At 38.7% G+C, this 22832-nt stretch overlaps 1 protein-coding gene across 1 annotated transcript in view; it reads left to right on the forward strand.

The window, feature by feature from the left end:
* The window catches only part of Phex (phosphate regulating endopeptidase X-linked), a 207148-nt gene extending 196837 nt beyond the window's left edge, over positions 1-10311 (forward strand). Inside the window, exons 22-23 of the mRNA XM_052730304.1 lie at positions 4082-4158; positions 7114-10311. Of these exons, the coding sequence (XP_052586264.1) occupies positions 4082-4158; positions 7114-7216 (180 nt within the window). The 3' untranslated portion in view covers positions 7217-10311. The remainder of the gene's footprint in view (positions 1-4081; positions 4159-7113) is intronic.
* The last annotated feature ends 12521 nt before the right edge of the window (positions 10312-22832 follow it).

Genomic DNA, 22832 nt, shown 5'->3' on the forward strand with positions numbered 1-22832 from the left:
ACCACCCTTGCATCCCTGGAATGAATCCTACTTGATCATGGTGGATAATTGTTTTGATGTGTTCTTGGAGTCTGTTTGCCAGTATTTTATTGAGTATTTTTGCATCAATGTTCATGAGGGAGATCGGTCTGTAGTTCTCTTTCTTTGTTGTATCCTTGTTTGGTTTAGGAATTAGGGTAATTGTAGCCTCGTAGAAGGAGTTTGGTAATGTTCCTTCTGTTTCTATTGTGTGGAACAATTTAGAGAGTATTGGTATTAACTCTTCTTTGAAGATCTGGTAGAATTCTGCGCTGAAACCATCTGGTCCTGGGCTTTTTTTGGTTGGGAGACTTTTAATGACTGTTTCTATTTCGTTAGGGGTTATTGGACTATTTAAATAGTTTATCTGGTCTTGATTTAACTTAGGTATGTGGTACCTATCCAGAAAGTTATCCATTTCTTTTAGGTTTTCCAGTTTTGTCGAATAGAGGTTTTTGAAGTATGACCTGATGATTCTCTGGATTTCCTCAATGTCTGTTGTTATGTCCCCCTTTTCATTTCTGATTTTGTTGATTTGGATGCTCTCTCTCTGTCTTTTGGTTAGTTTGGATAAGGGCTTGTCTATCTTGTTGATTTTCTCAAAGAACCAACTCTTTGTTTCATTAATTTTTTGTATTGTTCTCTTTGTTTCTATTTTATTGATTTCAGCTCTCACTTTGATAATTTCCTGGCGTCTATTTTTCCTGGGAGACTGTGCTTCTTCTTGTTCTAGAGCTTTCAGGTATGCTGTTAAGTCTCTAGTGTGAGATTTCTCCAACTTATTTATGTGGGCATTTAGTGCTATGAATTTCCCTCTTAGTACTGCTTTCATAGTGTCCCATAAATTTGGATATGTGGTGTCTTCATTTTCATTGATCTCTAGGAAGTCTTTAATTTCTTTCTTTATTTCTTCCTTAACCCATTGGTGATTCAGTTGGGTATTATTCAGTTTCCATGAGATTGCAGGTTTTCTGTAGTTTTTGTTGTTGTTGAAATCCAACTTTAGACCATGGTGGTCTGATAGAACACAGGAGGTTATTCCAATTCTTTTGTATCTGTTTAGATTTGTTTTGTGGCCAAGTATGTGGTCAATTTTAGAGAAGGTTCCATGGGGTGCTGAGAAGAAGGTATATTCTTTTTTGTTAGGATGGAATGTTCTGTAGATATCGATTAAGTCCATTTGAGTCATGACATCAGTTAAGTCCTTTATTTCTCTGTTAAGTTTCAATTTGGGAGATCTGTCCAGTGGTGAAAGTGGGGTGTTGAGGTCTCCGACTATTAATGTGTGGGGTTTTATATGTGATTTAAGCTTTAGTAATGTTTCTTTTACATATGTGGGTGCCCTTGTGTTTGGGGCATAAATATTCAGAATTGAGACTTCATCTTGGTGGATCTTTCCTGTGATGAGTATGTAATGCCCTTCTTGATCTCTTTTGATTGATTTTAGTTTGAAGTCTATTTTGCTGGATATCAGGATGGCTACACCCGCTTGTTTCTTAAGACCGTTTGATTGGAAAGTCTTATCCCAGCCTTTTATTTTTAGGTAGTGTCTATCTTCGAATTTGAGATGTGTTTCTTGTATGCAGCAGAAAGATGGGTCCTGCTTTCGTATCCATTCTGTAAGCCTATGTCTTTTTATAGGTGAATTAAGTCCATTGATATTGAGGGAAATTAATGACCAGTGATTGTTCATTCCTGTTATTTTTGGTGGTGATGTGTGGGTACTTCTATACGTTGGGGTTTACTGCTGTGGCTTTATCTGTTGCCTGTGTTTTCGAGGGTGTATCTGACTTCCTTAGGTTGGAATTTTCCTTCTAGTGCTTTCTGTAGGGCTGGGTTTGTGGATAAGTATTGTTTAAATCTGGCTTTGTCATGGAATGTCTTGTTCACTCCATCTATGGTGATTGAAAGTTTTGCTGGGTATATTAGTCTAGGCTGACATCCATGGTCTCTTCGTGTCTGCATTACATCTGTCCAGGTTCTTCTGGCTTTCAAAGTCTCCATTGAGAAATCGGGTGTTATTCTGATGGGTTTGCCTTTATATGTCACTTGGCCTTTTTCCTTTGCTGCTCTTAATATTCTTTCTTTATTCTGTACGTTTAGTTGTTTAACTATTATGTGGCGAGGGGACTTTTTTTGGGGGTCTAGTCTGTTTGGTGTTCTATAAGCTTCTTGTATCTTCATAGGCATTTCCTTCTTTAAGTTGGGAAAGTTTTCTTCTATGATCTTGTTGAATATATTTTCTGTGCCCTTGAGTTGGTATTCTTCTCCTTCTTCGACCCCTATTATTCTTAGGTTTGGTCTTTTCATGGTGTCCCAAATTTCTTGGACATTTTGGTTCATGACTTTGTTGGCTTTAGTGTTTTCTTTGACTGATGAATGTATTTCTTCTACTGTATCTTCAACGCTAGAGATCCTCTCTTCCATCTCTTGCATTCTGTTGATTATACTTGCATCTGAAGTTCCCAATCGTTTTCTCAGATTTTCTATTTCCAGCATTCCCTCTGTTTGTGTCTTCTTCATTTTTTCTATTTCCCTTTTCAGGTCTTGGACTGTTTCCTTCATTTGTTTCATTGATTTTTCTTGATTTTCTCTCAGTATTTTATTGTTTTCTTCCAGGACTTTATTGATTTCTTCTAATTTGTTTGCCCTTTCCTCTAGTTGTTTACAGCGTTCTTCACATTTTTTTGTCTTTTCCTCTACACAAGCCTCTAGCTTCTTCATGATGTCATTCATAAGGCTGTTTTCTTCTGCTTCTTCCAATTTCTGATGTTCAGGTCTAGGTGTTGGAGGAGGGCTAGGGCCTGGTGATGCTGTATTGCTATTCATTTTGTTGTATATGTTTCTGCCTTGACGTCTGCCCATCTCCTTGTGCTTCGTTACTGGCCTTATCCGCACACTTGGTTCAGCCAGACCAGTGTTCCAAAAGGGAAGTCCGGAGCAAGATGGGAGCTGGGGGCCGGCCTCTAAGTCTCAGGAAGAGGCTTGGGGCTCAGGCGGATGGGCGTGGGGGCAGGGCGTGGAGACTGCAGGGCCTGCCAGGGGTCTTGGAGAAGGGGATCCTTCCCGGTGGGGCTAGCAGGGAACCTGCCCGGTGGCCAGAACCTGGGGCCAAGTTGGGTAGGTCTTCCCTGGAGTGGCTGGTGCCCAGGGATGGGGTCTGGGGCAAGGAAGGGTACTCACCAGTTTTCCAAAAGGGAAGTCCGGAGCAAGATGGGAGCTGGGGGCCGGCCTCTAAGTCTCAGGAAGAGGCTTGGGGCTCAGGCGGATGGGCGTGGGGGCAGGGCGTGGAGACTGCAGGGTCTGCCAGGGGTCTTGGAGAAGGGGATCCTTCCCGGTGGGGCTAGCAGGGAACCTGCCCGGTGGCCAGAACCTGGATGCCCAGCGTTTTTACATAGGTTGTATGAATGTGAATGCAGGTCTTCATGCTTGTACCAGGCACATTACAGACTGAGGCCTCTATTCAACTTCAATGGACTCTTAATGTAAAAACTTAAATTGGTCCTAAGACTATTAAAATTGATGATAAGTTTTCTTAAATTTTTATTAGGAAATGGAATATATAACTTCTAATATTTACTGGTCAGAACAAGTCAGATAGTCGTGTCTAACTTGAAAGGATATAGAGACAAGTATTCTCCTGAGCCCAGACCAGGATGCATCTATAATCAGTATACCTCCTGATTTTGCTAAACCATGGTATGGTTCACTTAGTTTATTCATTGAAATGTATATGATTAAATTAAATAAAGGTTATTTTAAAAAATTAAATTAATAAGTTGAATACATTGGTCACTTCCTGGGTACACGTGATTCTCTTAATTTAAATCATTTGCCTAGAAACCTTCCTAATTTACTCACATTGTGGAATTCACATTGATAAACCTTTTGCTCTGGGATTTGAATAATAGATGTTACTGTTGCTCAAAGTTTTATCTGATCCACTAAAACTGCTCACTATCCAATTCCAAAATTATTCTTTAGTTCAAGTTGGATAAGTTAAGAAAATAGGAAATACATAATTGGAGTAGAAGCATATTTACAGAGGTGTCTTTATTTTTAGGTGAGGTGCAATTCCTACAGACCAGAAGCTGCCAGAGAACAAGTCCAAATTGGTGCTCACAGTCCTCCACAATTTCGGTAAACGAGTAAATGGGTGACAGCAGGTTTTAACTATGCATCTCCACATTCTGTGCCCCCAGCCATACCAATGTGTTGCCAGATGGGAGATATGAACAAAAGTCTACACAATGAAATATATAATCTCCATTTTGTAGACAACAGAATCTGACCAAACAGAAACTAAGCATCTCTTGTGTCATTAGTAGTAAGCCTATCTTCTCAGTGTCTTTTCAACTACATTTCTGCTTAGTGTTACATCAAGTGAGGTTTCCCAATGAGGTTTAATCATGCTGAGGCTTCAAAAGTAATTGCAATCCAAATCAGTTTTAATATTAAGTTTCAGATATAGAATTAGAATTGCACAGGGCCAGAGAGTTGATTTGGTGGCTAAGAGCATTGCCACTCTTGTACAAGATTCAGGTTCAGGTTCAGTTTCCAGCACCTACATGATGGCTCATAACAACCTTGAACTCAAATACCAGGGGATCTTAGTTCTTTTTCCAGTCTCCAAGGCCTCCAAGCATGCACAAGGTACACACACATGCAGTCAAATATTCATACATATTTTATGCTTTTGGAAGACAATAATCCATAGATGCCATTAGTACATCAGATCACTGCTCATTAACAGGAATATTGGATCTGCCTAACCATCTATTTTAGCAGGGAGGTCTTGGCAAAAAGTAAATTCAAAATGGATTTTATGATCTCAGAAGAGGATATGATTTGATGAACAATTCTGCTTACAAGCTTCTAGAATTCTGCTTTACTCTGGTCTGTTTTCTGTTTAAAAGTATTCTATGTGATAGCTCTTGTTTTTCCCCCTACACTGTAAATTAACAAACAGAAACAAATATGCCCCTTTCTGAACACAAAGGAAGATATATATATATATATATATATATATATATATATATATTAATCTTTAGCAATTATAATTCATATCTAGAGTCAGAGACATTGCAATTTGGTTTTCATCTTGTATCACCCTTTGAAACAATTGCTTATACACGAAGGGAAAAAGATTAACAACTGTAATTTCAGAATGTATAAAATATTAAGTAAAAACAAAATTAAGGTTGATATTACTTATCCTGGACTAGGTTCTGTAGCTTGAGAGAAATTTCCTGCAGTAGAGGACAGTTAATTATACAGAGAAATCCAAGAAGCCATGGTAATTTATAGTTATTCTTTGCTTAGAACATATTATACCTGGATATCTTTATGTTTAATATTTAAATGAACCATTAGCATATCATAAGAAAGTCATCTAGGATATCCTCTATATTTTAAAATTTTATTCCTAAAACCTTGCTTTAGAAATGCTTCAAAATTGACTATAAATTACCCACTAGCATAAAACTCTAATCACTGTGCTGGAAATTCTCCCCCACTGGGCTGAACTGTCATGAAGGCTGACAATTTCTAATGGACTAAAATGTGCTCCCACTGAAAAATGCAGCAGATGAAACCACACAGTAGATTAATTACTCAACAGATAAGTTTTAGAAACTAATTTCATCTTACTAACTAGTTGCCTGAACTGTTGGAGTTTTGCTAATAATTTACAGAGTATACTTACTTATTATCAGCTGTATTCTATCTTTTTTTTTTTTTTTTGGTTTTTCGAGACAGGGTTTCTCTGTGTAGCTTTGCGTCTTTCCTGGAACTCACTTGGTAGCCCAGGCTGGCCTCGAACTCACAGAGATCCGCCTGGCTCTGCCTCCCAAGTGCTGGGATTAAAGGCGTGCGCCACCACCGCCCGGCTGTATTCTATCTTTAACACTTGCCTAAGGTGAATCACACCATGATATATGCATCCCTGCCTATACACCCCAACTAAACCCAAGAGATTATGGGGATTTGGTGGATACAGGCTGTTGCATTCATTCATATACCCAGAGGTAACAAAGTCATTAGGGAAAAACAGAATGCTGAGTTAAATTTTAGTAAACCCTTTAAATGTTCAGTTGAGTAAGAAATTGATGAGGGGGAGGATTTTGCCTGACTTCTTACTGATATCTGCAGTAAGTATAGATTTTGAGTGTAGAGAAAAATCACACAATGAAAATACCACTTCCAAAAGACAGTTACAATCAAAGTGTTGAGTAGGAATCTGCAGTCTCCATTTCAGTCAGGAACTCGTGCATGGACCAGGTTCTGGAGCTAAAACCCGGGGCAGGATAACTCATCTGTAACAGATTCTATTGGTTGATTCTTAACCAGATACTAGGTAGATGTGAATCTCCAAATTAGTAAGAATTTAGAGAAAGTATTTTTGTACATTGAATGCATTGTTAAAAACTAATTGGAAATGCAGCAAGAGGGATGGCTTTTATAATATTGTACTGAGAGAGAAAGAGCCAAAGACAAAGTTGTATGCAGTGGACATTCCATTCATATCAAGTTCAAACACAGGTAGTGTTGTGGTACTAAACGATACAGTAGATTTTCAAGTGCTTGAGATACCTTTCCTTGATCCCTGAATAGTAGTAACAGACACATCTGAAAAAAGAATAGTGCTTTCTGTATTTATGATTTGTGCCCTTTGTGCCAGCTATATACGTTTTAGAAATTAATTTCATCTTACTAACTAGTTGCCTGAAATGTTGGGGTTTTTTTTTGCTAATAATTTACAGAGTATACTTACTATCAATTGTATTCTATCTTTAACACTTGCCAAAAGTAATTTTTTTGAAATTAGAAAAAAGAAGTCTTGGAGATGATACAGTTGTGTAGGAATTCGAAGACTTGGAAGAGTACTAGGAGTCCTGGCCAGGCTTTGGGGAAATGTTGGTTTTCATTCTCGATGACATTAATTTCTTTTCTTAATTATCTGAGCTTTAGCTGTCTTCCTTGTAAACAGATTAAATGCATGCAAATGTTCTTTGGTAGCAATGGACTGTTTTATCCAGAATCTGTGGATGTGTATGAATTGAGTGACAATGTACTTTTGTCATCTCTTATTTTCAGGGTCAATGGTGCCATTAGCAACTTTGAAGAATTTCAGAAAGCTTTTAACTGTCCAAAGAATTCCACCATGAACAGAGGCGTGAATTCCTGTCGACTCTGGTAGCTGGAGTGCTGCTTTCTACTGTCCTGACAGAGCTGAGGAGTGCCAGTAGAGGTGGCTCTGATGTACTCAGCACCCACTGCTTTCTGCCTTTATTTCACTGAGGACTTTTATTTTTAATGCATTTTCATTATTTGGGTAGATGACTTGCTTGGATCTAAACAGTATCTGTTCAAAGTCCGTGGGCTTATAAAAGAATTCAAAAACTGAACCAAATATATTTCATTAGAAAGCCAAACCAATGAAAACAAATGTCAAAGCTACTTGGTTAAACTGGCATCCCTATTATCTGTTTTGGTTAGCCACAGCTAGGTGGTACATAGAATTTCAATCTGTAGCTTTGCAGGGGACCTGAGTAGAGTGTATCCATAGAAAGGATCAGTCTATGAAAATTGTCACCCTCAGTGATGAAGATGTATGCTCTGTGGTGTGCAATCAATATGTAGTATTTCTTATTTCTAAAGGTAGTTAAATTAGAAATTTGTTGGATCTCTATTTTATAATTTCTGATAAAGTTTTTCCCTTCAGTTTTGGAAAATTGTATCTCAGAACTTATATCCAATGTAACTAACCATTTAAGTCAGCATGAACAAAGATGGCACATAGTCCGTTAGGCAAAAGATTTGGGGTTTATAAAATAGGGGGAAGGGATGGATCTTTAACTGCCAGCAGTATTAAAAAATAACAACAAAACTAGCCACATAACAACAAAGGTTCTAGGAAATGAACTCTCCAGATGTTGGTCTAGTCCCTATGAAGCTCCATCTATTTGGTGGATACCAGTCATGGAGCAGTTCCTGTTTTGTTTTGGCATGCTCAGGTGTATCTCCTAACTCTGAACTGAGCAGACACTGAGAAAAGAATGTTTTGTTTCCATGTCAGGAACATATGGCTTTCATTCCCTTTAGTCCAACTATATAAACACCACACTGAGGAGGGAGTAAACGCTCTTCCATCTCAGCCCACTTAATGTTCCATCTCTGTAAAAGAAAATCCCTTTCAAAAACTTCTAGAAAGAATCCAATTTAAAAAATCCTGCCTAGATCTAAGGGACACAAATTTACTTTTTAAGTCTTATGAAGGGTTTATTTTTTTAAAAAAGCAGTACTGTATTTTGATCCTTAGAGCATTATTGTTTTAATCAGCACTTTTAGTGTTAATTAACTTAGTGTATATGTATGTAGGATAAAATTGTTATCACATTTAAGAGTGTGTGTAGGATGAAATTGTAATGGCATCCCAGTGGCTACTTTGTTTTCTTGTTTATTTTTATTTTTAGTTAGTATAGGCATTTTCCCTACCCCATCGCATTATTCATTGTACATGGGGTGCTGGGTTAAGTGGGCCAACAGAAATATTTCAAAAGCAAAATGACAAATTCAGATGAACCACAGGAGGTCATTTTGTATCCTTGTGACTTGTCATTCTTTGGCAAAAAAAATATAAGTGGGAGCCACGTCCTTTTGTAACCATGGGAACTTCCGAAGGGAAAAAAATGGAAGGGCACCATCACGAGGAAAACAATTACACTGCATTAGTCCGAGGAGAGTGATTTTCCCCTTGACTTCCTCCTCTCTGAATGGATACACTTCTGAAGGGCAGCAGCCTTTTCCTCCTCTTAACCATGGTTTAATGTGACCTTGATTTGTATTTCTAAAAACAAGCAGTATTATTTCAGGTGTTAGAAGTATATGTGCTTTTTCTCTGGTGTAAGCATTCTGATTTGATAATCCTCATTTTATTCCTGTACTTGGACACTTAAGAAGAGCTGAAGTTTGTCATGATTATATAAATAGTGCATTCCTTCTACATTTCCTTTTTAAAAATTCCAAAGAAACACATTCCTGCAGGTCAGAGAGAGTGTTTGATAAAGCTATAGAATTAAGACTTTTGAAATGGTATTGGCATTTGTTGGTTAAGGACAACAAGCTAGTGATTAGTTGGAGCTCTCCCAGTTTCTGGATGGCAGGACTAAGTAACTTGGTGTAACTTAGTTTATCAAGAGATACAGAATCACTTCTAGTAGCCACACACATTTTCTACAAGAACTAGGTTTCCAAATGTTTCGGTTTAACCCTCCAAATTACAGTATTGTTCTTCTTTGTGAGACTGATTTCTTAAAGAAATAGACACCAATTAAGTTGTAGTGAGAAGGTCAGACATACCTGGAGGGATGGAAGAAAAGCAGGAGAGCCACAAAGGCTTAAAAATAATTATGGAAAATCAAAAGGGAATGAAATATTGGCTCTCAGGCTAGGGCTGCAACAACACACTGCTCTGAGTCATAGAACAGCTCTTCGGCAAGTGGACTATTAACTGAGCATTTGAAGGAAGGAGGTTTTCTTTTTTATGTGTGGGATATTCTCTTGTGTGAGTCAAGGATTCTGTGTATTGAAAGCTGTGGTGTTTGGCCTTACTACCATTGCCCAAAGTTTGCTGAGCTTTTCACCAAGCACTCAGCATAGGCCTTCAATCCCCCCACCCCCCATTTATGAGATGGATTGGGACATGACTGATAGATGCAAGCTCAGAATTCGTAAAGTATCCTCCAGCTTATTTAGTGCCTTACCTCGATGGAGCTTAAAGCATAGCCCATAAATTTTACCTTATTTAGCCCTGGAGCATCGCGGAGAAGAAACGAAGAACTATGGCTTGCCAGACAGATGGTGCTCATGCTAGAGAACTGGGAAGGCTTAAAATTGCTTGTCAAATATCTCACAGCCTGGACAGATAGTCTTTGTGCTTTGGGCTTCTGACCTTTGGATTAACTTGCATCTCTTAGATTATTATCTTTCTTAATATGTTTATTCAACCCGTATTTCTAAAATTGCTTAGTATCTAGTAGCCACCACCTTTGATATTTTGAACATAATGTCTCAGTTGCATTTTAAATCATGGAAGAATACATGATTGTTTCATAGACTAACATCCTTATCAGCAGTGGCACTACCCTATTGTTTTGAAAAAAGATGTTTTCAGATTGTGCATTTAAAGAACAAATCTATGTGGTCACCAGCAGACTAGTGGTTGTGATTTTTTTCCTTTGTGAAACAATGAGAATCATCATTGCAAGGACAATAAAACATTGGTTAAAGGTTTTCTGTTGCCTTCTTTTTTGCAAATGATTACAACCTATTATGTATGTGAGTATTAAGGTGTGCTTTAAAAGATATTTGCTATAAAACTATACAAACCACTGCAACTATTTAAATTTCTTGCTTTGGCAATGTAGGACTTGAATATAGTGACTTTCTCTGTAGACAATGAGAGATGGTCATTACATTCCTTCTAGGATATAAGTCAGCAGATGTAGTTTATTTCCTTTCCAATAATATTCCTGCTGAGGGAAAGAGAGACCTCTGAGGTAGTGCTGGTCACACAAAAGCAACAATGCACAAGACCATTGCTATCAAAGCAAAGAATCTCTATGTGCTGTCTCTGTGCTTTAATAATACAGGCAATTTGTAGCCATTCATTCAGCACATGGTAACTGAGTATCCATTCTATTGAAATCACTAAGCCAGCTATATATATTTAGGTGGATAATATACAGTCTCTGGCTTGAATGGGCTGTCTGGTTTAACAGGGGATATGGATATTGTAAATGGTTATAATTGTACTATTGAACAGCATCTGATGATATGTAAGTACCTTGGGGTATGGTTTGGGACACAGGTAAAAATTATTCAACTCTCCTATTGTAGACTTTATCAGTCCACCCTCTGTCAAGATCCTAGCAAATTCCTTTGACAAGAAGGCCTAACTTACCTTCTGTGTACTTTTGTTTCTAGTTGGCTATGACTCTCTAGATACATACCTTCCTGCACTTGGGGCTTCTTTGTCCAATCCACTTTCAGTGAACTGTAATTTTTTCCTGGTGACCCTGAGACAGTGGTACAGGAATCTGAAAGGTTGACCACTTTTCCTGAATCCAAACAAATCTATAGGTATATCATACAGTTCAATGGAACCTGTTGGGATTTGTCTGAGAATGCAAATAGAGTTTCTCATTAATTATCTTTTTTTTTGGTTTTTTGTTTGTTTGTTTGTTTTTTTTCGAGACAGGGTTTCTCTGTGTAGTTTTGGTGCCTGTCATGGATCTCGCTCTGTAGACCAAGCTGACCTCAAACTCACAGAGATCTGCCTGCCTCTGCCTCCCGAGTGCTGGGATTAAAGGCATGCACTACCACCACCTGGCCTCCCATTAATTATCTTAAATAAATTCCTAGCATGTATATGGTAAAGTTCTGGTCTACAGGGTGCTGTGGGATGTTCTGTATGGCAAATGTGTTGCTAATTGGTCAATAAATAAAACACTGATTGGCCATTGGCTAGGCAGGAAGTGTAGGCGGGACAAGGAGGAGAATAAAGCTGGGAAGTGGAAGGCTGAGTCAGAGAGACACTGTCAGCCTCCATGATGTGAAGATGCCGGTAAGCCATGAGCCATGTGGCAAGGTATAGATTTATAGAAATGGATTAATTTAAGCTGTAAGAAAAGTTAGCAAGAAGCCTGTCATGGCCATACAGTTTGTAACCAATATAAGTCTCTGTGTTTACTTGGTCGGGTTTGAGCGGCTGTGGGACTGGCAGGTGAGAGAGATTTGTCCTGACTGTGGGCCAGGCAGGAAAACTTTAGCTACAACAGGGTCCTAAGTCAATTTACTGTGTCATGACATCATGCATAGGATGTAGAAGTGAGATGCTCTAGATTTAGTGGGTAATAAGTGGCAGGTTGTAGCCCGGTGGCCCCCTATTGGGGAGTTCACTTAACTTTCTGAGTTTCTAATTTGTGAACTGATCCACAAAATGAGACACACACACACACACACACACACACACACACACACACACACACAGAGAGAGAGAGAGAGAGAGAGAGAGAGAGAGAGAGAGAGAGAGAGAGAGAGAGAGACAGAGAGAGAGAGAGACAGAGACAGAGACAGAGAGAGAGACAGAGAGAGAGAAAGGAAGAGACAGAGAGACAGACAGACCATATACATACACACACACACACACACACACACACACACACACACAGAGAGAGAGAGAGAGAGAGAGAGGAGAGAGAGAGACAGAGAGAGAGAGAGAGAGAGAGAGAGAGAGAGAGAGAGAGAGAGAGAGAGCTGAGAGAGAGAGAGAGAGAGAGAGAGAGAGAGAGAGGAGAGAGAGAGAGAGAGAGAGAGAGAGAGAGAGAGGAGAGAATGTAAGACCATGGTTTGAAGGATGGAAAGATGACTATAAATGATAGTTTATCCCAGAATATCTCTAGGTTGTGGGCAAGAAGGAGAGACTTTGTAGGGGCAAACAGAAGCAAGAGACACAGAATCTCCTTTACCATGTTTTATGTAACTTAGATTTCAAGAGACTCAAGAGGTCCTGAATTTGCTTAGATATTCAGGTGCATATCTAAGTAGACCTCATCAAAATCTGAAGGAGTCTGATGAGTTTAGTTAGGTTTAAGATATTTTTCCATGCCTTTCCAATTTACCTGATTTCTTTAGTGATTAAGGTCACACTAGTTATAGCAACAGACAATCTTAAAGGCTTAGCTCAACTTCAGTTTATTTTGTTTTCATCACATTCATAATGGAGATTAATGACCATTGAACTTCTCTCCCCCAGCTGGTGATTTGGCAACCCAGGCTCCTTCAATACTGTGATTGTACAATATTCAAGACATGATTCGATACATGCTCATAAGCAAGAGGCTGATAGGAAAGAAATGGCCATGGAAAATATTGAATGGGAGATTTGTTCTGGTCCTGGGGAATGGTTTACATTACTTCTGTTTCTATTCCATTGGATAAAACTCAGTCATGTGGCTGAAGCCAATCTTTGGGGTGGATGCATCACATAGTTCGGCCATGTGCCCAGAAAGAGGAGAAAGTGGGTTGGGCTCTCAGCTGCTATCAGGTACCTTCAGAAGTGAAATCTAGGGCAGTACCTTTGAACTCTTCTGAATTTAGAAAATTGCTTTTGAACACAGCACAACGAAAATTGAAAATGCTATTGGTAGCCTGCAGTTTCTTCTGTAGGAGTCTTTTTAATTAACAGCTTAATTGGATAATTTAATCCCCTTTAGAATTGGAGATATGAAAAGGAAAATGAGATACTCCCTGTGATCTGACAGTGCTGTGCTTTACTAACATACCAAAGTGAGCTGGGAACTGAGCACCACAGAAGCATTACAATAACTTCTGATCAGAGAAAGAAAGCCTGATCTATAATTTTAATCATTCCTAAATGGTTTAGATACATGTCTAATTTGAACGTGTACTTTGTTTTCTTAATTGGATCAATTAAGAAGGTAACTGAATATAAGAATCTAGCTAAGCCATAGATTTACAGCTATGTTCTAAGCTTTTAGAGGATATCCCATTGAGAAAGGAAAATATGAAAATATTGCTGGAAGAGTACAGTATTTTCTAGTATTTTGAGAAAACTTATGTAAAATTAATTTTCATTTATCTATTATGAGATGAAAAATGCTACTCAGCCTATTTTGGTTTTATGATTCTGCCCCTGAATGTGTGTCCTAGAAAGGAAGGTGATTGTTCATGTATAGGCCAAAAATGTTGTTTTCTACTCAATTCTGAATTGAGATTCTGTTTTCACAGAGAAAGAACCAAATGGTCAGGTAAAAATCCTCAATTTGGTGGTCTGAGATGTGGGTCAGTTGGTAGAATGCTTGCTAGCATGCATGAATGTTGCAACCACCTCGACCAGCAAGGAAGACACAACACCAAGCTCTTCTTTCTGCCGTTTATTCAGGAACCTTGAACAATCTTCTGACCCCAGGGAAAGCCAGCCCACGCCCTTTATAGCCACTGGGCAACCAACCCCGTAGTGCCACGTGGACAATGCTGATAGGGTCAGACATACACAAGCAAGCCAGATTCTACACCCAAACCAAATAAGGAGTTGTTTATCCCAGAGAACACCCGCCATCGGGAAGGCAGAAGCCGGACGCCGGCGCCATCTTTGAGGGGCGGCCGTGCACGACTCTCTACACATGAAGTCCTAGGTTCAGTCCCCAGTAGTGCATAAGTTGGGTGTGGTAGTGAATGCCTGTAATTCCAGTACTTACTCAGGAGATAGAGACAGGGATCAGAACTTCAACATTATCCTTGGCTGCATAGTGAGTTTAAGGACAACTTAGACCAGAGGTTCTCAACCTTTTTTTCTCACCCTTTTTGGAGGGTGTCAAATGACCATTTCACAGCGGTTGCCTAATACCATTAGAAAACACATATATTTACATTATGATTCATAACAATAGCAAAATTACAGTTATGAAGTAGCAATGAAAATAATTTTATGGTTGGGGGTCACCACAACATGAGGAACTGTATTAAAGGGCCATAGCATTAGGAATGTTGAGAACCACTGGCTTAAGCTATATGAAACACTGAAAAAAGAATTCAAAATTAAAGTTATCTAAAATATTGCATAACATGTACAGTGCAATTTGACTAAAGTATCAGCAAATATCCTGAGAAAAAGAAAAGCATAGCGTATCATTTAGGAAGTGTATTGTGTTAATGTCCAAACTGTTTCGGAGGCAAATGGAATCAGGACATAGATAAGAGACAACTATTAAATCCCCATGGCATCTGATATATAACAAAACCATCCCAGAGCATACTTATTCCCAAACTGAGCACATTTTCAATAGGCATTTGTTAATGATTTTTTTTTACCTAGTAATCATAATGAAAGTAGCATCTGTTTGTTGACTCACATTATATCTAAGGTACTCTGCTAGGGCCTCCATTATAGCCAATCTTCACACCAATCATGTTGATAGTTAATATTCTCACTGAAAAGATGAAGGATACTTCTGGGACTTGCTAAGACTATATTAGCAATTGGAGGAGCCAAAAACAGTCAATTTTGTCTGATTCCAGAGCCTATTCTCTAATATTGTATTGGACATTGGGGGATGTTCACAAACATGATTGTGTAACTTACTGAAGATTATAGGTTATGCTTCTATGGTATTGTTAGAAAATAATGGAGTCAGTTTATAGAAATTTATATTTGATGGTAGTTTTCACCTTGAGTCCTTCAAAAAGAAATTTAGAAGGTGCTCCACACTGATATTACCTGCTACTGTTTATTGAGAATGTACCACATGTTGGATTTAAACTAAGTGCCTGAATTATATTATCTTATGTAATAATTACAACAAATTAGTTACCCATTACCACCCCCATTTTACAGGTAAGGAAATTCTTGGTGAGGTTAATGACATGCTCACATGCTCATCTGCCTTTAGCTGGCAAAGAGCAATTCTGGGTTTGAATTCATTTTAGTCCAATTGCTTCCCTGAACAAACAACCTGGATTTCCCAGTTGGGGTATCACCTCAAAGATAGGAAAAGTATCGACCCACAAGACCAAGTTCTCAGTACAGTGGAGATTTATTTAAGAGACAAAGACAGGGGATAACGGATGAGGGAGAAGGGGAAGGAAACAAAGGAGAGGGGAAAAGAGGTGTTTGTCCTGGAGGGGGACAAAGGACTGCTTCTGGATAGAGAGGAGACAGATGTGGCACATTGGTCAATGTCAGTTTACAAAGGTACAAGGGGAAGCCCCGTGTTAGAATGAGGTGTTTAATTTTAACTGGGTATATTTTGATTGGTTATGCTAATTAGGTGAACTAAAGGGAGCTTTTGATTGCTCAACTTTAATACTTTAATAGCTGGGCCTTGATAGTCAGCCTCAGGAGGAGGAAGTGGACAAATAAGGGAACAGACCTTGGCGGCTAGCTTCAGGAATATAATCTAATGGTTTTCAGTAAGGTAGAGGGAATGGGGAGAAGGGCCAGGCCTGCCAGAGCCACATGCTCGAGTGGGCCAGTGTCCCTTCACCATCAGTGCAGTTCCTAGACTCCCGAAAATCTTCCTGCATCCAGCCCTGTGATTACCTCCGACCTGGTCTCACACATTCACGCTGTCTCCAGGTCATTTTTCCCAGAGAACAAAACCTTTGCAATGCTGCCTGAGGGTATTTGAGGGGCTTTAAGGCCATAACTTTGTTTTTAACCCTATCAAGCATTCTGATAGTGACTGTTAACTGAAGTTTCCAAATTCTAAGGCCTTCTGGTGTTTTCCAGATCTATCAGTTTCCTCCTAGTATGGGCTTCATTATTTGTCCATGTGGGGCCTACATTTTCTTCTAAAACTTTCTCTCTCTCTCTCTCTCTCTCTCTCTCTCCCATACACACACACACACACACACACACACACACACACACACACACACACACACACACACACACACAAATACATCATCTTTTTGTAGGAAGGAGAGTAGATCTGCATTTGTCCCCTACATTTCACTGTAAGTTTACATTTTTTTGAAAAAAATGATTCTAAAGGAAACATCTATCCTGAATGGTTGCTTTTACCCAACACCATCTCTTAGAGTTTAAAGATTCTTTTAAATTGATGAATATTGTATTATATATAGATATATAGATACTAACTTTTTTGGTTATTTTAATAAACACAGGAATAAACTTTTTTTGTCACTTGTCCTGAAGACATATAATAGTCTGTGGAGAATTCACTTTAGATGAAAGGAATGAATCTGTCCACCTTCCACAGCTGCATGGTGTACATGTAGGGGAATGCTAGAGTAGATTTGTCACGGATGCTCTGGAGGAAATTTTTACTTATCAACAAGGGGCAAGCTCAGTCCTCAGAGATTCACATTTCAACTCTCATTTGTGTGCGTACACAGACTCCAGTGCAGATTGAGTTTGAGTTAATGCACAGAGCTTGCTGGGAGGAAATCAATCAAAAGTCTTTTTAGGCACAAATAGTTCTTTAAAAATGAACACTCAGCTTGTCTACTTTATTGTAATCATTGGATTGAAAAACATTTTAAGGAATTCAGCATATTAAAATTATTCCACAAACCATAGTAATAATAAAATCAGTCCCTTTAACCTGGAGCACTGGTGATGTGTATGAAGGTATGTTTATTAAGAATAAGGGGAAATAGCCATCATTTAATGTCTGCTCACAACGTATGAGTCATGGTACTAGTGGCTCTATTTCATTTTGATTGATCCAGGACTTCACAAACAAAATTATTATAATGGTATTGTCATGTCTTTACCTGAAAACTCTTCAGTGTTCTTTTCATTCAATTTACGATAAAACTCAATTTCGCATGACCTGGAAGCCTTTAGCCTGGCTCTCCTCTTCAGCCATCACTTCTCCATCGGCTCTCTTCAAACTCCACTGGGCCCCTTTCTCCCTCTCTAACATTATGAAGGCTTCTGTCTTCTTAGCCTCAGATTTTGCTGTTTTGCCTGAAATTTTCTTTTAATGTGACTCTGTTCATTCCAAGGCCCGTAACTATAAAGTCTGTCACTTTATTTGGTTTGTATGTTCCTGGAGCTAACCACAACTGGTAATGTTCCTTTTTCCTTCTCCCTTCCTCTTCTCCCTCTTGTCTGTTGCCCTTTATCCCTTGTCTCCTGTCTTCCCTCCCCCTTTCCTTCCTACTGTTTGTATTCCTCCACTGTCTTGTAAGTTTCATGAAGTGGGTACTTCGTCTTGTTTGCTACTATTATTTCTAGCACTTGGAACAGTATCTAAGATGTTAAAGTTCCTTGAAATATGTTGAGTCAATTTATTTTTTCACTAAAAAAAATAAATATTGATCATTTCTAGGTACCTCACAATATTTAGGTGCTGCTGAGGACATTATGAGAGACAAAACAGTTAAAAGGCCTTACCCTTGTAGAGCCTGAAACAAGTAAACATATGATTTAATAGATTTTCATAACTATCATAGGAGACAGGGCAAGGGAGTTAGAATATATGGAGGTTGGGGTATTAGAAATGTAAATAGAATGGATAGGAAGCTATTTGAGCAAAGACATCCTTTCAGAGAAGAGCTTTCAAGGTGGAGGAGGGATTCACTATAAAGATGTGGGAGTGGAAATGGCCCTATGTCATTTGCATTGGAGCAAGTCTATGAAGGGTGGAACAGAGGACCCAGAAAAGTCAAACATGAGATGATGTTATGAGGGAAGTGAGTGTGCAGCTCATTCACAGTCCTTCAGACTAGTGCAAGAATGCTTCCTTGTATTTCACATGAGATGGGAAAGCCATTGGACAGTTTTGAGCAAGAAGTGACAATGTTGATCGTTATTTTCAGGATGATTCTAGCTGTGATGAGGACTGAGTGTGGATAAACCATGGAAGAAGTCTAAAGACTAGGTGTGAGGTGGTTGCCATCATCCTCGTAAGAAATGATGCTGGCTGTATACAAGGAGGGGGAGGAAATAATTCAATGAACAAGAACAATGTTAAAGAATAAAATTTCCAGGATTTTCATAATTACTTTTTTCAATGATATTCTACCCATCTATGCATGACTATGTGGGACAATTTTATCCAGAATACAATATAATTTTACACAATTATTATCATTGGTCTGTACCTCTATGTACATCATAATTTTCTATTTATAATGGAAACATAATACTCTTAGGAATTTGTATAAAATATACACTTAATTATTTTTTTTGTTTTTTGAAACGGAGTTTTACTATGTAGCCTTGGTTGGCCTGGAACGTGCTATGTAGACTAGGCTGGCCTTGAACTCACAGAGATCTGCTTGCCTTGGCCTTCCCAGTTCTGGTATTCAAGGCTTGTGCCACCATGCTCAGGTTACAATTAATTTTTTATTGTTAGAAATTCTTGATTTCATTTTTCCACTACCATAATATAGAGATAGATATCTTAATGTATAGGATCCCCTATTTCTTCTTCTTTTCTTAGAATAAATATTTAAGAATTAAGTTACCTGATCAAAGGAGGCATGCCTCCTCTTTAATGTACTAAAAATAGCATCCCGGTAAAAGTGTATTGGGCTGAGGTTGTAACCAAATGGTCTATCATGCGGAAGGTCCAGGGTTCCATCCCCAGCAAGACACATACACATACACACACCACAGCTCACCATACCCCCCGACACACACACACACACACACACACACACACACACACACACACACACACACACAGAGAGAGAGAGAGAGAGAGAGAGAGAGAGAGAGAGAGAGAGAGAGAGAGAGAGAGAGAGAATACTGAAAATAAAAACAATTGTGTGTATGAAGAAACCTGTCTTATAATAGACTAAACCAGAAATAATAGATCCTTTCTACAGGCAAGTGAAAATATCATGGGGATTCAGATGCATAAATCAACAACATCCCTGTAAAATGCAATTAAGAATAACAGAAGGCACCACAGTAATACCACCTTAAAGATCATTGGTTTCATTTTTACTAACATTTGCCTCTAGTACATGTATAAGAATGTGGCAGGTTAATTTTACTAATTAGCTTTATTAGTTCTTACCCCTCTGATGTAAATTCTATATTAATGTCCTTTGCCCATTACAGTATTAAGATACAAAAAGAATCTTACGGGTTTTTTCCTTGTAAGTTACATTCATTGCTTATACTTTATATTCACTTAGAGTCAGAGAAAAGTTCTACCTCTGTCTGGTCTTTGCCTTTGTACATTTGTGACTACTCTTATTCCTTTGTAATGTAGTGGGGCAGGAGCAGAGTGTTCTGCTTCACACCACTTAACAATGCTGGAATAAGCTTCATACATAAAAATACAAAAGGGTTCACACAAATTTAGGAAGAATATAATGTAACATGTATTCTAGTAAACTGGACAAATATTTATTGATCACTTGTGGATATTAAACTGGAGTTATGAGTGCAATGATAAATTTATTTTTCTAGTTCTCAATTATTTAACAACCCCAAAATTACTTCGTAATCCAGAGAAGATATGTAAATAAAACTTCAGTAACTGTAATATTTAATTGAATAGAGTCAAACACAGGGTTCTTTGGGGATAGGACTGAATCAAAATATTTATAGAGCTAAGCAATGAAAGAATTATAATGCCTTCAGCTGTGAAATCAAAATAGTAATAAAAATGAATGAGGCAGTGAACCAATAGAAAGCTGGGCAGATGACTTAAGATTCTCTATAGAAGATATGTAAATTATGAAGATGTGAAATGTACTCGGCTTCACTAGCCTTTAAGGAAGTACAAATGATGGCCACCATGTGATTTGGTTATACTCACCTTCCTTCCCAGAAGGACAGCAATAAAAAGTGACTTAGACAAACACAACTCTCATCTATTAAAGGTGGAACTACAACTGGTATAGTACCTTGGTAAACCGTTTTGTTAGGTGAGTACTTAAATGATCAGGCTTGAAGGTCATTGAGGATTGGCCCCTCCCTCAAAATCAGCTTTGAGCCCTTCCTCCTGTGTTCCTGGTAACACAAATTGTGAAAGTGAAAATCTGTTCTGTGATATGATGTTTGGTCAAAACAACGAGATCTGAGTTGTATTTCTGGTTCTGGATTGAGATATGACTTTCTGTACTACCAAAGAAGTTTATAAAATTGCTATATAGCAGGAGGCTTTCTGGTCAAGAACAAAGACATACAATTTCTTCCTTCCTTAAGGGTGAATCCAGTGGCTGGATAAATAGCTTGGTGGTTAAGAAGATTTGCTGCTCTTACAGAGGACCCAAATACGGTTCCCACTGCCCATGTTGGGTGACTCACAACTACCTGTAACTCCAGCTCCAGCTCCAGGGTGTCTGATGCCCTCTTCTGGCCTCTGAGGGTTCATTCATTCATTCATTCATTCATTCTCTCTCTCTCTCTCTCTCTCTCTCTCACACACACACACACACACACACACACACACACACACACACACACACACACACAGACAGGTTCTTTAAAAGAAAGAGTCAATCGAAATGGGCCTGTCAGTCACCTGAATGAGAAATCTGTCTGTTCTCAGGCCTTTGAGAAAAATAATGTAATGTATGTCAGTACAATGATTTCTCTGGCCATTGTCTATTCTCACCCCATGAGAGTGTTTTCCCCTTTACAATGACGCCTTTGATCACTGCCCAATTTAACTCTTGAAAATGCCACATGGTGTTATATAATAAAGTCTATCTTCAACATTACACTCTGTATCTTGTTTGGATTCATTTGACAGAGCTTATGAGGAGACCAGAAAGAGAACCCAGCAATATACTTGTCACTATCTCCCAAAGCTGAATATATATGTATCCTATGATCCAGTCATTCCATTCCAAGGTATTAGGTTGTCATTTTAGTAGACAAAAAAGTTTGAATATGGAAAATTTATATTGTTCAACCTAGTATATACCCGAATGAAATGTACAACTCTGCTTGTCAAAAACTTAGAAGCACCTTTTGTTAAGAGTCTAAAATTGGGAAGTTTCCAAATGCAGTATCAGAGTAAGCAATAAGTAAGAAATATGTAAGAATGAACAAATTACAGCTGCTTGCAGCACTGTGTTTCTCACAAACACAAACAAAACAACAGAACATGCTTTATGATTCCAATGACATTTAAGAATATGTACTGCGTGACATTTCCTGGGGTGCTGTAAAGAAATGTATCTACTTACCCCAAGCAAAAAGGGCACTGATAGACCAAGGAAAGGATTCCATCCATGTACACATTGGTGAAGCAATGAGTTTCTCATGGCTACTCACAAGAGCATGGAAAACTTAAAGGCAATTATCCACCTGGAAGTCCCACCTCCAGGGTATCTGACTCAAGGAAACCAGCATCATTGAAAAATTTCCACCTTCCACCTCCGATATAGCAAGACTATGGGCAGCTGGGGCATGAGGGAATGATGACTGGAGTCTCGGGTCCCACCCCTTTTACTAGGGGATCTTAATAGTCTCATTACCTTTACCATTGACTTAGCCATCCACTGTACTCTTCTGTTTATTTTGGTGCCGTGATTGAATGATAAAGTTCTACAGATTAACACAACTCTGTTTCATGATGGTGGTTGTCATGTCAAGCCAGGAAGAAATAGTTGCTCTATAGTATATTTTACCAATAAATGTTTTAAAATGAACAGAAACACAAACTCCAAGTAATTTCTGATTTTTGTTCTAAATAATAACTACTTGGATATTTAAAAAGGAAATACCGAGTATTGAATTCTTTAAAAAAATATGTCTCCTCTCTTTTGAGGTCTTTGTTGATATTCTTAGGCAGTCTCATACTTGTTGAAGAAAAGCAGGTAAACTAGACTTGGTGTGAGGTTCTGGCCTTCCTGTAAAGCATGAGACAGAACCTTAGTGTTTTGTTTGTTTTTGTGCTGCTGGGATGGAACCCCAGGACTTTGTCTATAGTAAACAAGTACTCCAGTACTCACCCTCTTGAATCCCTAGAGCAGAGTTCTCTGGCATGCATTGTAGACAGCAGGGAAAGCAAGTAGAGATCTGACAGTGTGGGCAGACAGTCCAGCCTTGCAGAAAGCCCAGAAGTATAGCTGAGAAAACAACAAAACCCAAAATAACTCCACTGGGCATTTGAACTGCAAGTTTGAAGAGTGGCTGAGGAGCTGTTAGTGATAAGGAAGAGACTTGGGCAGAGGCCTGACGGGAATGGTCCTCAAGTGGCATTGTTGCTCGAGTTGCACTCTGGTCTCTCAGTTCCCTGGTCTTTGTAATTCCTGTGAAATGACTTCAGCTGAGTGCAGTGTGGAAGTCA

Source organism: Peromyscus californicus, unplaced genomic scaffold (assembly GCF_007827085.1).
Source record: "Peromyscus californicus insignis strain IS unplaced genomic scaffold, ASM782708v3 Scaffold_10__1_contigs__length_136768540, whole genome shotgun sequence".
Lineage (NCBI taxonomy): Eukaryota > Metazoa > Chordata > Mammalia > Rodentia > Cricetidae > Peromyscus > Peromyscus californicus.